The sequence below is a fragment of the Vidua macroura genome, chromosome 20 (assembly GCF_024509145.1).
Source record: "Vidua macroura isolate BioBank_ID:100142 chromosome 20, ASM2450914v1, whole genome shotgun sequence".
Taxonomy (NCBI): domain Eukaryota; kingdom Metazoa; phylum Chordata; class Aves; order Passeriformes; family Viduidae; genus Vidua; species Vidua macroura.
The window spans coordinates 6882394-6899775 of NC_071590.1; the positions used below are offsets into that span (position 1 = coordinate 6882394).

The following is a 17382-nucleotide window of genomic DNA, read 5'->3' on the forward strand; positions in this document are numbered from 1 at the left end:
AGCTCCTGGCAGGCTCAGGCAGAGACCACCACTGCCAGAGACCCACACGGGGTCTCTCCTCAGCAGCTGCTCCCACACAGCGAGGGCCAGTCTGGACCTGGAGCAGAGGCAGCTCCATGGGAAGCCCATCAGCTGCAAGGATGAGCCCTGCCCTCGGGGTCATAAGGGTGTCCCCTGGGCTGGGATCTCAGCCCAGGCTGGGATCAGGCTTGCTTTGCTTCAAGGGGAGCTGTTCAATTACTTGAAACCCATTTCTGACAGCCACTGCCAAGGGTAATTTGTACAAACCAGTTCCCACAGCCAGGGCAGCTCTCAGCTATGGGGCTTTCACTGAAATGGCAGCAAGGAGATGAAGGGCAAGGCTTGTTTTGCCAGGCTCTGGATGGCAGCTTTCAGCCAGCACATGGACCTGTCTCGATGGCTTTGTGATCCTTACAGGCAACAGCCACTGAGAGCCCCAGGAGCCACTTTTGCACTGGGTGAGGGTAATGGAAGAGAGGGGGTTAAACCCAGAAATTCAAGTGGAGGGAGCACAGTTAGGTGATGGGAGAGAGAGAAAACAGCCACTAATCCCTCCTGTGTGTGTGTGAACCATCTGAGCTCAGCTTCTGCCAGAGGGTCCTGGGGCATGGGCAGGAATGGACTCTGAGGTGGGGGAAAGGAAAAGCCCAAGCTCCAGCCAGTGTGGGATGGAGGGCGGGTAAGGAGAATAAGAACCAGGAGGCCAGGCCTGCAAGAATTCACACCCTGTGCCCTCAGCTCCAAACACAGCTTAGTTGCTAACAATATTAAATTCCAAAAAGACTTGTAATGTAGGAAAATAAAATAAACATCCTGCACACTTACCCAATCCTGGTAAACAGCTTCCCATGGGCATGGAGAAAACTGAGGATGAACCTTTTGTTCAGCTGCATGGGAAAAAAAAAAAAAGGAAAAAAAAAAAAAGAGAGAGAGGAGAAAACAATTAAACTCTCTCCTATTTCCTGTGAATTAAGAATGTCCCCAGTGACAGAAGAACCTGGCCTGGATGCTGGGGGTGGCACTGGAGATGGGAACCAAATGGACATGCCCAAACTCTTACAAACATCATGCACAGAGGCAGAGGCAAGTGCCAAACAGCTGGAGCTGGAAGCGGAGCTGGGAGAGGCGGTGGAGACACAGCACCCTCTGCCGGGTCCTGTGATCCTGCACAGGGCTGCTGCACCCCAGGAAACCCAAACCCCACACCCCGGGCACCCCAAACCCCACACCTGCACCCCAGGAACCCAAATCTGATACCTGCACCCCAGGCAGGTATCAGATAGGCAAAGCTCTCCTCCCCCCTATCTCACCAATTCAAAACTTAGCACAGCCTAAGCAGTTCAGGAAAAGGAGCCTCCAAAGGTAGCATTCCCATCGATGGAAAAACACAACCCCACAAGCACCAGCAGCAGCCTGTTCCGTGCTCCTGACTGTGTCAGAGGCAGAGCAGCAGCTGGACAAGGCAGAGAGGGAGCAGGATGTCCTCCCCAGCACTTTTCTGCAGAGCAGCCAGCACAGAGAGCTCAGCAGCAGCACTCACACTTGTTTGTGCCCTGCCAGGAGCAGCTTCCAGAAGCCAGGGAGGACTGGGGTGATGCTGCACCCCCTCATTTATCTGGTGCTAGAGAGTGTTTAGATGTGCCAGCAGAGCCTCTGAGACCCTGCATTTTCAACAGCTACTGAACTGCCCAGAGAAGCTGTGGATGCCCCATTCCTGGAAGTGTTCAAGGCCAGGTTGGATGGGGCTCTGAGCAATCTGCTCTAGTGCAAGCTGTCCCTGACCATGGCAGGGGGGTTGGAACTAGATAGTCTTTAAGGTCCCTTCATACCCAAACCATTCCACGATTCTGTGGACATGGAGCTAAGGGGACACAGGGGAGCTGGCTGCAGCACATGGTGTGAAGGCAGCTTCCTGCCCTGCTTTGGTCCCCTGACTCCAAAATCTGACTTGAATAATTACTTACTACTGCTCCAGGCCACCTCTGCTCGCTCAGCACAGCTCTGGGCTTTCCCAGTCCTTATCTACACGGCTCTGAGGACAGCTGTGGGTGGGTAAGCACTCCCTCAGCCTGGCCCTGGGGGTGGCTGTGTCACAGCAGGAGTGGACTGGCCTCACTTTTACCTTCCCCAGAGCAGGAGGCTTTCCTCTCTCGCCTGTGCCTGCACAGCCTCAGCACGCTGAGAAAAGCCAGGCCCCGAGTGCTGCGAGGGAGACGCTGACCAGGAGCGACCCAGAGCACCACCACGCTGCTCCAATCCACCCAGGGCTTTTACAGCTTCAACTCCCCCACTTCCACTCACAGGGGGAGGATAAGATCACCTGGCAGGGCTGTGGCAGTGCCCAGCCAAGAGCTGGGCACACGCCAGAGGACACAAGGCAGGCACTGACCAGTGCCTCCCAAGCTGTCTGCCAGGCCTGGCTGCAGGGGACAGATGTCACTGGCATTCTAGCTCTGGTGCCACCTCCCAGCCCCGTTTGCTGAGCCCCTGGGCTCAAGCCATGACTGATGCCAGCTGCTCTGCACCTTCAGTGAGGTGTAATTAACCCGGCTGCGTTCCCGGAGGATCCATGCAGGAGAATGATGCCCTGCTGCAGAGCTGCTCCTGGGCCATGTGCGAGTTTAGACATAAAACCTGTCTCATAAAACAAGCCAGACCAATTAAACTGGCCCCCGCAGCAAGGGGTTCTTGCTTACTCACTATTTTACTGCTGCCCTAAAGAGCCCTTTCCACTAGAACTCAACTTGATTTGCCACCATTTTATTAACTCTGCAGATGGAACCCAGAAGAGACTGGGGAATACTGGGACAGCACAGCAAAGCCCTTATTCATTCTGCCAGTGAAGTTTGGATATAGCTGATTCTTCACCTTAGGACACTATGGTAATTGAGAGCTTGAAGCCTTTTAACAGGTCTTTTTTTTTTTTTTTTTTGGCAACAGCTTGTGGAGGCAAAAAGCTGGTTTGTGAGCAGCTCTGGCTGAAATCACAGAGCCTGACACAGACACAGCCTAAGGAATCTAAGGAATCACAGCCCCCAGCTCGGTGCAAGAGCCTTGGAGGGGTGGTGGGGAGTGCTCTGCCCCACAGCAAGAGGTGGAAGAGGGGGGTCCATGCTCTGAATCCTGAGGAGGAACATGGAAAAGAGAAGGAGCTCATGGCCTGACCCATCCCTACTGGACAGCAACACTCATGGGCAGGCTGCAGGTGAGGGAAAGAAGAAATTGAAGCAGAAATTTTCCTCCAAGGCCCACACTCACCCACGGCCTGAGAGTGCTCTGCGATCCCCACACTTTACTGGCAGCGGGGGAAAACCAAAATTCCCCACCTTGAATGGAAAGTGACACCCAGCAGGGACATGCCCAGAGTGTGTGCACAGACACCCAGCTCCAGGAGGGCTTGTCAGGACATTGGCTTCATCCCCATTTTCTCAGAGCAAGTTTCACACTCGCAATCCCAAGGACTAACCAGTCACACTCCCCAGCAACCAGTACAGAACTGGGACAGAGATATGTGCTTACTTATAATTGTTTTTAGGAAATGTGATACCTGCCTCTAGGAATGAAGCATGTTTCATGCCTCTTGCCAACTTTAATCACAACCCCAGCAAGCCCAGGCAGAGCCCTGTGTGCCCCAGCACTGTGGCATCTCAAGCAGGCACCTCACACTTTTTTCACCACTTTTTCTCTCACAGCCTCGAGGTTTTGACAAGCTCATCACTCAACTTTGGACCTTTCATCTTCGGGTTCATGCAAAGGCCATGGGGCTGCTTTGACTGGGCTTTTCTCTGGATGACTGTTTCTCTACTGACTCACCTGTCCCTCAGCCTCTGGGAGCCCTCCCAGCTCCTCCCATCAAACTCAGCTTCTCACAGGGAGAGGGAAACAGCGACCTCCATGAGAGGCCCGGCACAGAGGAGGAAGTTCTGTCACCTGCTGCTCTGCATTCACATGGTGGAGAGGAACACTTCCCAAAAGCATTGTCAGCATGCTCACTACCCTGACAGTGCTACCATGAGACCTACAACAACTTCTTCTCACTGTCTGTGCAGCCCAAAAGCAGCCCTCTCCAAAGATTTCCCAAAAATGGTCCTCATGCCAATATCAGGATGCCAGACCAGGACTCTCAGCACACTGACACTGCTGCCCTTTGTGGGCAACGCTGCTCCTTGGGACAGGAAACCAAATTTGGATCATCCCCATTGCCCACTTGGGAAAAGCCCATCAAGAAAAGCTTATACAACAACAAAACTATGTCAAAAACTGGATTTTGACCCTTCCAGCTGAAAAGCGGGCATCACCGATATGGAAGTTATGAGCATATAGTGAAGGCATTAGTTACAAAAACAAACCAGCTGTCAAGAAGAAGAAGGGGTCCCTGCACACAGTAGTGCCTGAAGCTGAAAACAGCTGTTTCAGCTGTCATGAGTCAGCATGTGCAGACAGACTAAATCCACCTGGGAAGAGGCAACCTCACCAGAGGAAGCAGCCCAGTGCTGCTTGGGGAGCATTCACACACCTCGCCGCCAACCCAACTGGATTTGTTGCCATGGAAGGAATCAACAGTGACTAACAACTTCTTGTGGAGCAGCTAAAAGAGCAGAGATAGCAACGGGGCTGAACAGCCAGCTCAAATCTCCTCGAGGCCACGGGGAGCACGGCCTGACAGCAACACAGAACTGCTGGGGCAGCTTCGGGAAAGGTCTGCCTCATCTCCAGCCAGCAGAGAGGAAAGCAACATTTAACCTCCAGATACTGCACTGACCAGGTTGAAAATGTGTCCCCCACCCCAGCACAGCAATGCTGGAAATGCCACTGTAGGGCACAAGAAATGGAGTGCCATGATCAGGGCTGGGAAGCACTTGAACCCGTTTGTCTCCAGGCAAGGAGCGCACAGAGCTTTGGCACCTGAGCATCAGCCCCAGCTGTGAAGGAGGCACCAAATAAGGGAAAGATTCTGGAGAAGTGACTCCTGGGGAAAAAGCGTTTCAAGTTAAAAATTGTTACTTCAGGTTTGGAAGTAAATTCCAGGATCTGGTCTTTATCAAGCGAGGCAAACTTTCTTCAACATCAGCAAAGCATCTGCGGAGCAGAAAGCGGTGTCAGAGTCAAAATAGGCTGCAAAAGACAAGTCCATTAATCAAGAGACCAGATGCAAAACTGCCTGTAACAAATGCGCTGTCTCCACTGGAGTGGAAGGGCCTGGAGCACAGCAGGACGTTCTCCTGAGTCTAAGGGTCTCCTCAGTGACAAGGGCCTGGGATACAGACCACAGAGCCACACAGCTCTGCTCCAAAACACGTACCACACTCATCCCAAATATTTTCAGGATTTCTTGGGCAGTAAGGCTTTTCCAGGCACAGCTTCCTTGCTGAGAACTGTGTGAAATAACATCCAGGCACTCAAAACGTGCCATATTCCCACTCCTAGCCCAAGGGTTAGATATACCACATTAAGATTATTCCTCTTTTTCCACAGGCAATCCCTCTCAAAGCACCCAGTCCAACACTGATACAGAGATTCCTGAAAAGCCCAGAATGCTGCAGTGGGCTCGACTGGCAGGATACCAGGAGGAATTTTTACTGCTACAGGTGTAAGCCCACCAAAGTGCTGGTGGAAAGGGTTTTGTGCAAATGGCTACCTACATAAAGGTGATGAGACAAAAGGGCTGTTAAAATTGTCTGGCATTTTTGCAGTGTTTACAAGGTACCCACAGAGCTGTGGGCAAATTCCAGCTGGGCTAATTACCATAATCACTTCTCTTCATATACCACCTGCAACCACAAATGGATACAGGGCTTGCCTTGGCTGCTTCGTGCCACGTGTTTAGTGCAGATTTCTGCTTAGCAGAGCAATGTCCTGCCCTCAAACAGATTCATTTCTGCAGCAGTAAAAGCAATTCCAGTGAAAATCCTGCTACTTAACATCAGACACCGCACAAACGTAAAATCCAATTTGCTATGACATGGAAGAGAGAGGGAACCCTGATGCATCATGGCCTTGAGGTATAAAAAAAAATTAATTTACAGGTAAAGAGACACTGAAACACTCCTGCAGCTCCCTGGTCTTTTGCAGTGCAGCAGCTCCAGGACACATCTCATGGCTATAAGAGTTGCAAGCCATCAACCTAGCAAGAGAAAAAGAGGAATTTAAGAAGCTCCCTGGCAAAAGCAGTGAGCTTTTGAGTTCTTCCTTCATCCCAGAAGGCAGCAGGTGAGAGGAAAAATGTTAAGGAAGAAAATTATCTGCTTTAGTAATGTAAAGATGAAACTATGGTAACTTCACTGGCTCCAGAACAAGTATCTGACTTCTGAATAAATTCAACATAATTTAGTAACGAATTTACTAGCAGAACTTTCAACTCCATGAAAGCAGGTCAAATATAATATTTATATGTGTGTTACTTCCTTTTCAACCAAGCTTGTATCTAAATTTGGTTTCCATGAATTAGTAATATGCAACATTCTTGAAAAAATATTCTCATTAAACGAATAAACTGATTCAGTAACCTCTTAAAGAGAGGGCTTCATGGACCTTCAGTGAACTGAAGGAAAGAGGATGGCAGAGACTCACTAGCAACATTTTTAAACAACAAAAGGAAATTCTGCTGTCAAATTGCCCATTTGGAGCAGTAAGTAACGATGGCTAGAGAACATTCACACAGGGTTTGTTATAACAGCTTCAAAATCTGGGGGTTTCCAGCATCAAATATCATGTTATTCATCTGGCACCACATGGAAAATGAAGTCTCCAGGAGATCGTGCCCAAGGCAGCTTCTCCACAAAGCCTTTAGGGACCACAATGGCTGAATTCCCAATGCAATGTCCAGCAACAAGGATTAAACACATCCCTTGGATGTGCAAGCAGAGCAGGGGCTGGACAGCACATTCACATCTAAATATGGCACCGTGGGGGATGACACTGAAATACTGCATCCAGCTCTAGTGCCCTTATTTTTAAAAGGATGCTGAAAAATTGGTAAGGATCCAAAAAAGCAGCCATAAAAGTGATTCAAAGGCTAGAACTGATGCCTTGCAGTGAAAAATTTCAACAGCTCAATCTGTTCAGTGTTATCAAAATAAGACTGGGAGGCGATTGGGTTGCTGGGTGTAAAGTGCCTTCGTGGTACTTAAGGGCTCTTTACACTTGCAGAAGAGCAAAGTATGGGAACAAACTGGGAACATTCACTCTGTAAATAAGGTAAAAGCATCTCAAAACCAGTGCAATTATCACTGGAATGAACTCCCCAGGAAAAGGGTGGATTCTCAAGGCTGGATGTCTTTCTGGAAGTACTGCTTTAGCCAAACACAAGTTATTTGGCTTCATATAGGAGTAGCAGGGTGAAATTTAAGGACCTGTGATATACAGGAGATCAGACTAGATGATCTAATGGTCCCTGCTGACCATAAACTCTCAGAATCTATGCAAACACGCCAGAGAGTCCTCAGCTGAGATATCAAGTTCACTTTCAACACAAAAACTTTTCACAAATTGGCTCTGGTGCTGCAGGTCGTTTAGGATACAAGCTCAGCTCTTCAAGGCTGCATCTGGTTAAGCACTGAAAGCCCAGGCAGAGCTTTCTGTGTCCAGCAGGTAAGGGGGAGGCCACATGTGCACTAAAGCAGCCCCAACCAAAAGCAGCTTATACTCAAACACTCATTGTTTGCCAGGAATAAACAGCATTCACCTTTCTGTGACAGAAAACTGACACAGAGAAATGTGTGATGAATTCTGGTTGTAAGAGATCAGCTGCTAAGGCAGCTCAGGGTGTTGTCAGCCTTCTTCACTACTCCAGAGTAGATTATTCGTGGGGTTAAAGCACAAAGGAGGGAGATAATGGGAGAAGTTAAGAAGGGTGAAGACTGAAGAGATTGAACTCTGAAAGGTTTAGCATGGAGTTGGGCCAAGAGAGGAGACATTTGGACAACAGGCTGAGCAGAGACAGTGTCTTCCAGAAGGATGACAGCATTATCTCACGCAACCTTCACATCCCCACTCTTCCAGCCACGCTCCCCATCCGGGACAACAGGAGCTGCTCCCAGCCAGGCTGCTCCCACAGGTACTTGTCCACCCTGCTTCATCTCCCTCTCCACTCTGAATTATGCAGCAGTGAAATCTGCTGGGGAGGAAGAGTAGAGCCAAGGACAGAGGAAATGACACAGACTCCAGCAGGTCCCACTCCCTGATCCTCCGGAAGGAAGTTTCTTTCCTAGTACCCACCTCCACAGTGGATATGAAGCCTGTCTGGAAATGGCTCATTCAACACTGAAGAGGAATAAACATTCCCCATGGCAGAATTAAGAGGTTTGGCTGTGGGATACGAGGTGCCAATCTCAAAAAGTCTACAACAGACAGCAGGAAATATTGGCCTGGGCCAACTTCAGGCAAAGATCAAGGTTAGACTAACAACAAAAAAAAAATCTCAAGAGAAATCTGTGTCTACAGCCTTCACCCTCCTCTGGAAAATCTCCCAATCCTGCTATTAAGATGTTTTACTTCCTTTACCAGTACTGCCAATTCTGGCAGCATCTCAAGTGCAAACCCTCCCTCCCAACACCACTGTGCAGCACCAGGATCATCAAACCCAGTGCTCTGAGAAAGGCCTCGTGTGCAGCAGCAGGAGGGGTTTGGTTACACACAAATCCCGGCCTGATCAGCACCAGCAGGAGAGGAAATGAGGAAAGAGTGACTGACAGGGAAAGGCGGTTTCTGGATGATTGCATTTGGTTTTGGGGTATGAGAAGCTTGTTGGAACACGAAGTCTCTCTCCCCTCACCACAGCCTCTTTGAGCACAGGGATAGAGCAGAGCCCCTCACAAAGCACAACTCATTGATGTCCTTGTAGTGCTCCCACCTCTGATCCACCACACACATTAGCACCAGATGCCTGCTGCCAGAAGGAGAACATGCCAGGGTCTCTCCCATTCAGGCAACATTAGTCCCTGCCTTGTTCTTCACAGCTAAATAAAACCACCAACTAAAAAGAAAGGGGGAGGGGAAAATTATCAACACCAACTTTTGGAAACTGTTATAAATAGCTCAGTCTTCACTTTCTGGGTAGTGACAAAAGGTCAAGATGTGCTGGAAAGGATCATTCGGGTTCTACACAGCATGAGTGCACAGGCTGGATTGGGCTCTGGTGGAGCAGCACTGAGCATCCAAACATCACAAGCCCAGGCAAAGTGGAAACAGCATTTTCTGCTTGGATTGCTAACACAGGAATTGCAGCTGAGAAGGTTTTTATCAGCAATTTGAAGTGAAAACACAATTTATTAAAAAAACGAAGTGCAAGCAGGGATGGTGCAAAACTGGCAGGCAAAAAAAGCCAGTGCTGAACTGCATGGCTGAGTGTCACGTCTCAAACCCAGTGAGACCAGGAGTGTGGTTTTGGTGTTTAACCAGTTTCAACTGCAACCTGGCACTCTTTTACTTCCTCTGCAGAGAACTCTTCTCACTGCTGAGGGAAAGAAAGCAACCTGGTCACGCGAAACAAAACGGCTTGAGTAAAAATAAAGCCCCAAGGTGGTTTGGTGGCTGAGGTCATATCAGGAGGCAGAGGGGTTGCAGGCAGGGGAAAGCACTCAGAAATACTCATGCTGCCAACCAAGAAAGAGATTACAGAAAAGGAGGCAGGGCAGAGAATTAATGCAAGTCCAGCAGTAAAGAGGCTGACAAGCCTTTTTCACACGCCACTAGCTCCCCCGAGCTCAAAACAGTTTGTAAACTGTTTCCTAAACACAAAGGAAAAAAAAAAACCCAGACCTAGTCCTGACCTCCATGAATGAGTAACCAAACCCAACAGCTTCCTGCAAGCTTGTGGGGGTGAGGAAAATGAGGGCAGGACAGAGGGAACTCCACACTTCTCCCTGTCAAGTCTCGCTGTGGGCACAAAGATGAAGGATGCAACAGCTCTTGCTGTTCTCTCATGTGGGCGGTGGATAAAGGCCAGAAATAGGGAAGGCAGCCCTCAGCTGACTGCTGGTGCCTGGCATTCCCACCCCAGAGAGCATCTCTGCTTCTTGTTGTGCTGCAGGGGAGGCTCAGCAGGGGCTGGCAGCTCTGCAGAGGGGTGGATCAGGAGCAGGCTGGGGGGAGCACTGCCATCCTGAGAGCAAGGACAGCCCAGAACACAGCACACCTCAGACAGGATCACTCACTTCCAGTAGTAGAGAGCATCTAACCATAGAGGGGACAAACTTCCTGACACAAGCCACCCTCCTGTGACATGGTGCTGACACTCTAAGAGCTTGTGTGTATCCCACTGGCTCCTTCCATGAGAAAAACCCGAGGGGAGACTCTCTCCCTTTGGGGACACACCTATACCACTGCTCTGCTGGGGCTCAGGTGTTTAACTGGTGTGGAACAGCTCCAGCAGCACCACACAGGACATGTGCAGGCACTGCTGGGCTAGTGGGTCCCATTCCCTCCACTCTCTGCACCAGCATCTAGTTTTGGGTTTAAAAACCCCTAAAAGTATGCAAAAGCCAGCACAGGACATCATGTGCACCCTGCAGGGTTACCTTTTTGGGGAGCCATGCCCCAGCAGTGGGGGGAAGGCAGCAAGTCTGTGTTTTCACCCTGCCCATCTAAACCACAGGCACAGTCCCAGCTGCCTGGGTTCATTTTCCAGATCACAAGATCCTAAAATGGACCATTCTGAGGGCTTTGCCCACCTGACACCACAGAAAGATCAAATGAGAGTGCCCTGTAGGAGCCCTGCACTTCATCCAGCAAAGATTATTCATAGGAGTCTGCACAGAAAAAAATCAATCTTTCACTGTCCTGAGTGAAACCACCCAACCATGCTGGCAGTGAGAAGAAATGCTCCCACCAGCCTGGCAGGGATGCACCAAAAATAATGAGTTCCCCAAGCAGCCCATTCTCTGTGCATCTGTATGGAAGAACAACCATCATTACAGCAATACATCATTTCCACTTCTGCCTGTCACTTACCTCTAGCCATGTGTAATGGAACAGAGTAACAAGGTGAGGGGAAGAGCTGAGAGTGGAGGGGGAAGCTCTCAGAAACAGGGGTGTCTGTGGGGTATATTTGCATGAGCAAAGTTTGGCCATGCTCAGAGACACCCAGCTCACACCACAACAGCCTCTGAACAAACCAGACACTCCCAGGGAGCAGAGCAGTGACATCCAGGCAAGCCCCAACTCTGAACACAGGTCACTTCTGCTCCCGTGTGTGACTGCTCCAGGCAGGAGCAGAATGGCCAAGAAACCCCCACCACAACTGCTACCAGACTAAAACGAGTTTTTATCCCTCTAGATGCAAAGCCCAAGCTCCACCAGATGAAAAACTGCATGGATTGAAACCAGGCAGGAGAAGGAGCCAGCCCAGTCACCCAAGTGGCTGCTGCCACTTGAGGAACAAGTGCACAGAGCAGGAACAACAAACATCACCAAGGAAAAATGGATGTGAAACATGCAGGAGCTGACTGGGACAGGGACCCTTTTCACTAAGGACACGAGGCCTCTGTTGAGGAAGCAGCTTGGGCAGCCCCAAGCTCCTGCACGTGCATTCCCAAAATTGCCTCATGCTGGTATTTACTGCTCACTTGTGGAAACCCTGGTGCAGTGTTCCACACTCCCTGCTGCTGAGAAGAAAGTCTGGGTAAAGAAATGGAAGTTAAAACCTGCTCTGAGCTCGAGAGCTGATAATTCCACTGCCACTGCAAAGGGGCTGTTGCTCCAGGGGCACTCAGCACCAGGCAAATCCAAAACCTCTATCCCTGACCAGCAGGCTGGAGGAAAATGGGAATGTCCCTGCAGCTGATGCACAGGGCTGTGACAGCAGATCTTGACTCTGGCCTTTGCTTTCCCAAGAGCTTTTCTGGTGGCCCTACCAAACTTTTGATGGTTCTACAGGGCTGACCTCTCACAAAGAGGCTAAGAGACTTAATTCTTTAATGATGATGAAGTAGTCAGACATCTGGAGAGAAGTATTATTCAATTACTGGCCTGCCAAGGGAAAACCTCTCTTCCCTAATCGTAGCTGCAGCAATCTTTATTAGTGCCTGCATGCTGCGTGGTAACACAAGGAAGTGTCTACTGCAGAGCACAGGCAGCAGGCAGCAGCAATTGTGAGAACCTTAACTCAGCATTTCCTGACAGGAGTGATTAAAATCTCAAACTCAGTGTAATATTAGCACTTTCTCAAGAGACTGACAGCCCGTTTGCCCTGTTTACTTTACCAATTCATAGCCTGCAGAGCAAACTGCTTATGGTACTATCAGATTTAAGATGAATACAGACCCATGGCAAACGAAACCAATGGCAGAGAAGAAATGGCAGAGGCTCAGCTCTTCAGCTCACCAACAGCTGCTCACTTGCTCAGCCTCCTATTTTAGCATTTCTCATTGGAATTGCACACAAAGTGACCAGATATTGCCAGGTAAAGGGTCAGCCTGGGCCCTCCTGCCCCTGCACACCCAGAAACGTGCAACGTACAAGAGACCACAGAGAGCAGCCGTTCACAGAAGGAAACCCCAAAAGGCTGTGGCCAAAACAACCAAAACCCTGAGCACAAAACAGCCAGGCTGCAACTCAAACACCTCCTCAGCTCGCTCTGAAACTGTCCCTTGTCCTGTGTGCCAGCAGTGCCAAATCCAGTGACAGGGGAAGGGGCCAAACACAGATTTACACAGATTTACCCCTTGCTGTGCACAGGTGGTGTGTTCTTCCAGTTCTGCATCTTCCTAGAAAAGGGGATGGAGCAAACTGTGAAACAGGCAGCTCTGCCAAGCCTCTACCTAAAAGCACAGTGCAAGGCAAACTGCCAGCCCCACACGCTTCCCTCATCCCAGAAATGGCTGCAGTTTGAGCTGGCCTTTTCTCTCTTGCCATGCCACATTACTAACTCCAGCCTGAGGGCTCCTGACCCTGAAATAAAGCAATTTTGGGGTATTTGTATAGAGCTGCATAAGGGAAAATGAAGTGAGTCCTGAGCAGAGATGTGTAAGCATGTGCTGACAGGGACAGCACACACACCAGCAGGTCCTGAGAGAGCAATCGTGCAGCACCTCCCGAAGTGTGTCACATCACAGGACTGGCACCTCACCACCTGCACAGTGAAGACAGTGACTACTGAGGACAGAAAACATTCCAAATCGATTTCTTGCCACCTGTACAACAGCCAGCATCCTCACAGTCAAACCACCTGTGGCTGGGTTTGAAACAACAGCCTCTGGCTGAAGGGTGCAAGCAGCCTCTCTCCCACACCCTGCCCAGAATGCATCCAGAGCTGTTATATCTCTACTTGCAGTGTTATATCTGCTGCTGGCATCTGAACTTACTCATGCTGCCCTGCAAAATCCCCTTCTCTGGCCCAGAAACAGCTGCCATAAGGCCGATGCCTCTGCTACCTGCAGAGCACAGCTATCAGGGCCAACACACAGAACACAGCCTGCCTCTGCCTTTTCAAGGGCTGAAGCTGGCAAGGAAGGGACTGGGCAGGCAATGACACATTTAGCCTCATTTCCCCAAAATGACACACAAACGCTGGCACACGTCCCCTGGGAGCAGAGCTGTTCCCTTCCGGCCGGCCGGGGATGTGGGGCAGAGGTGCTGCCAGCACCGGGGCTGCTCCTGCTCCCGTCGCGGCCACGCAGGGCCCTTCCGAGGCCGAACAGCGCCACACAGCGGCAGCGCGGGGCTGCTCGGCTCCTCTCCAGCCAAGCAGCTCCAGAACAGCCGGCGATGCTGCGAGGAGCACGCTAAGAGGCTACAGCTTCAATGAGGAAGGAGTCCAGAGCTTCCCCAAGAGCTGCTGTCTTCATCCAGCCCACGGATTCGCAGCTCGGGAGCTTTGGCAGCGGCACAGATTTAAGGTTTCCTTTCCACGTGGTTATTTTGGGTGATATTGGCCCCATAAGCAGTTGTGCCAACTTGAGCGCTGCCCCGCATTAGGCACAGGCAGCCTGAGAATAAATATCTTGGCTGCCAAAACAGTGCCCAAACCCAGGCCCTCAGCTCCCTTTTGCCATTCTATTTCTGATGGTGTGGCTTGTCCATGATCAGAAAAATCGTACTTTTCAGGAGACAATGTTTTAAGCAGAGAGAAATCAAGACTAACGGTAAATATCAGACATATAAATGGTAAATATCAGTGTGTACAGACAATGCCAGCAAGCTGCACTTCAGAGAGCACAGACCCCACTGAACAGAGCAAGGAGAAGCTCCAGCACAAAGTGCTGCACTACAAACACATCCCTGCCTCCCACTTTGCCAGCTGCTACACGGCCTCCTGTGACAGCACTGCAAAAGAGAAACCCCCACCAGTGCCCCAAAAACACTGACAGCATCTCATGCCAAGCAGCTTCATCTGTGATTGATGGAGAAGCTAAAGCTTGGCACATTCCTTTCAATGATGCTGAGGAAGCAAAAGTCCCCAGAAGAAAAGCTGAGGAGAGGGAAAATAACCAAGGGCAGGAACATCTGAAAAATGCTGCAGCAACGTGCCAGAGCTTATCTTTCAAAGCCCCAAGACTTCACCCCAGTTCCACCCAGCTGAAGTCACAAACACATTACAACAGCACAAATCCAAGAAGCTTTGGGCTCCACAGTGCACAGGGAAGGTTTTCCCAGTTCTCCTAAACTCTCATCCTTAACAGCCATTTTAGGACAGGCAGCCCAGAGCTCCCTGGCAAGTTCTCTTGCAAGTCAAATGTGCCAGAGCAATGCAAAGATTCCTGGAGGATGAGCTCCCAACCACCACTGCCTTTGCCCGCATTCCTGGGCCTGACAAACGGAGCTCACCCGTGCTCCTCCTGCAAGGTACAGCTGGACAGGCTCACAGGAGACACCACCACTTAATTATATTTTTAATTCTTGCAAAAGAAAGGTGCTGGCTGGTCTGGCCTCTCAGCAGAGCAAGTTATGCAAATGTAACACCTACACTGGAAATTGAAACCATGGTTTTCACATTCTCAGTGATCATCTGGCAATGGGACAAGTGACACACTTCCAGAACAAGCCTCAGAACTGCCAGGGTCACTGTTAACCCTGGTCTCCAGCACCTGACCTCATTTCCCACCGGGAACCTCACCCAAGTTAGAGCCCTCAGAGCAGAAGCATTTTACAGCATCTTCTGTTTGTGCCTCTCTCCTGTTCCACATCAGCCACGCCAGCGCGCGCTGCCAAGAAAGGGATGGTAACAACATGCCTTAAACACGAGAGGCACGAGGTCACCAGCTCCTCAGCCTGACCCAGGCACAGCTCCCACAGGGAAAGCCAAAACACTGGAAAATTTAGCAACAGGAAAGCAAAACAGATCCAGTGTCATTCCACTGCATTCCAAACACATGAGAGCGAGGCCAACCGCCGCCTCCTGCAGTACTCACGTCGCTGGGGCTGAGGTTCCCAAGCCCGTTGTCCTGCTCAGAATCCCGGCTGGACTCGTGGCCCTGGGAGGAGCGGGGGTGGGAGGGATGGATCCAGATCTCCAGCCTGGTGGCATCATCTCCCACCTGTCGCAGGGTGGATTTCTTGCCCTTGCCCCGGCGGTTGGGGCTCACATCCAGCACCTGATGTTTCCTCTGCTCCATCTGCTCGGACTGGGCACACAGGACACGTTCAGATCACCCAGGGATCAAGGGTCAGGGGAAATGTATTATTTCATGTACATGGAAAAATTAGCCCTTTCCCCTGCTTCACAACAACAGTAACTCATGGACATGTCCAGAATTTGGTTCTGGCTCTACAGAACAGTGCAGGTGAGCAGTTTTCAACTCCAGCTACTCCAGGACTAGAGAAGCTGGGTCTGTCCCAGGAGTGGATGGCAGCCCATGTGCTGTATTTGGGGTGACTCCCTGGGGCACAAAGGCACTGCAGCCTCCCTTATCCATCCCCACAGCTGTGGGGCACCTATGGAATAAAGCAATGATTGCATGCCAAAGCCATGCTGCTAACCACAGCAACCAACAGCCCTTGCTGAGCTCAGCTACATCAGTTTGCGACCCAGAAACAAGAGATTCAGCTGCCCAAACCACTCCAAAACCATCGTTCTGAAGGCTGCCTCTCTCATGAAATTTCTTAAAAGTAGGTAAGGAGTGTCTCCCAGCCCAAAAGCCACCATTCTCCCCATGCTCTCCAGCACAGGACAGGTAGCACAGGCAGGTGCAGCAACCCACAGCCCAGCTCCAAGACTCACCTTGCGTTTTGTCTCCTCAAAGAGACTCATGAGGCTCTCCTTGGCAGTGAGGATGGGGTTGCTGGCAGCCAGGCTGCGCATGTAGTAGTACACAGCATCCAGCTTCCTCCTCTGCAAAGAACACAACAAAACAAGTGGCTCAGAGCTGCCACTCCTCTGGGGCATTCAAAGCCCCAGTGCTCCCATGTGTTTCCCCTTCTCTCTCCCTCAATACTGCCTGGGACAGACAGACACAGTGAGAAAGGTCCTTTCCATGCAGGAAAGGTGCTTCTGAACTGCTCCACTTTAAACCAGCATCTTCCAGTGTTGGGAACTGGCAGATCCCTGCCAGCCTCTGTGCTTCAGCATGATGCTTCCATTATCTTCTGCCACATCTTCCCTGAAGTCAGTTTTCCTGCATGGCTGGAGTAGCCAGCACAACTGAAACCCGGGGAAATCACATGTGGATGTTGCTCAGACACAGGTTCAGTGATAAGATAGCAAACAGATGGCTCTGAGCACAAGAATCTCATGCAAAAAGTGGGCTGTGTTTTCAACTTAAAACAATTACACTCTCAACAGCCCACAAAACAGTCCCCAAAACCCCTGAGGGAGTAGCGTGTATCTGAAAGCTGCATGAAGCCACAGCAGCTGGAATCCACGCAGCACATCCTGCCATCAGCCTTTTTTTTTCTTTCAAGAAAAAACCCAAACCATCTGAGCACTGCCCTAAACAATGCCTTTCTCCACCAGATGGAATCTCCCAGCCACCCCAGAGGCTCTCCCTGTGCCTGCACATCCTTGCATGAGGAGCATCTTACCGTGTAGATGGCCAGAAGTGCCAGCTGGTTGTAGGGGCGGCCATTTTTGGGAGCAATTTGCTGAGCCTTCAGGTACCAGCTAGGAAAGGGAAAAAACAGAGAGAAAAGGTCACTGAAAGGACATCAGGCTGCTTTCCTGTCCTCAAGGGTGCAGAACTCCCCTTGGAATTGGCATTTCTGCAGGGAACTGGCCCTTCCAACAAGTGGCCTCTGCCTGCAGAAGTGAGCACAGTGAGCTGTGCCCATCCTGGGGAGGGATGGGGCACTGGGCAAGAGAGGGCAGATCCAGCTGCAGAAGGAAATACCCCTGGCTCACCCCACAGGTGAGCAGAGGGCAACAAGTGCTGGTAAGTTCTGATGGAGTGAGAGCATATGGATGCAAAAGCCACTAGAAAATACAAGAGC

General features: G+C 50.5%; 1 protein-coding gene across 5 annotated transcripts in view; it reads right to left on the reverse strand.

The window, feature by feature from the left end:
* The window catches only part of SMG6 (SMG6 nonsense mediated mRNA decay factor), a 103784-nt gene that overhangs the window by 79661 nt on the left and 6741 nt on the right, over positions 1-17382 (reverse strand). For all 5 annotated transcript variants that reach the window (XM_053995191.1, XM_053995190.1, XM_053995192.1 and 2 more), the window contains exons 6-9: positions 16978-17056; positions 16178-16288; positions 15369-15581; positions 847-908 (exon numbers count right to left, since the gene is read on the reverse strand). In XM_053995191.1, coding sequence (XP_053851166.1) covers positions 847-908; positions 15369-15581; positions 16178-16288; positions 16978-17056 — 465 coding nt within the window. The remainder of the gene's footprint in view (positions 1-846; positions 909-15368; positions 15582-16177; positions 16289-16977; positions 17057-17382) is intronic.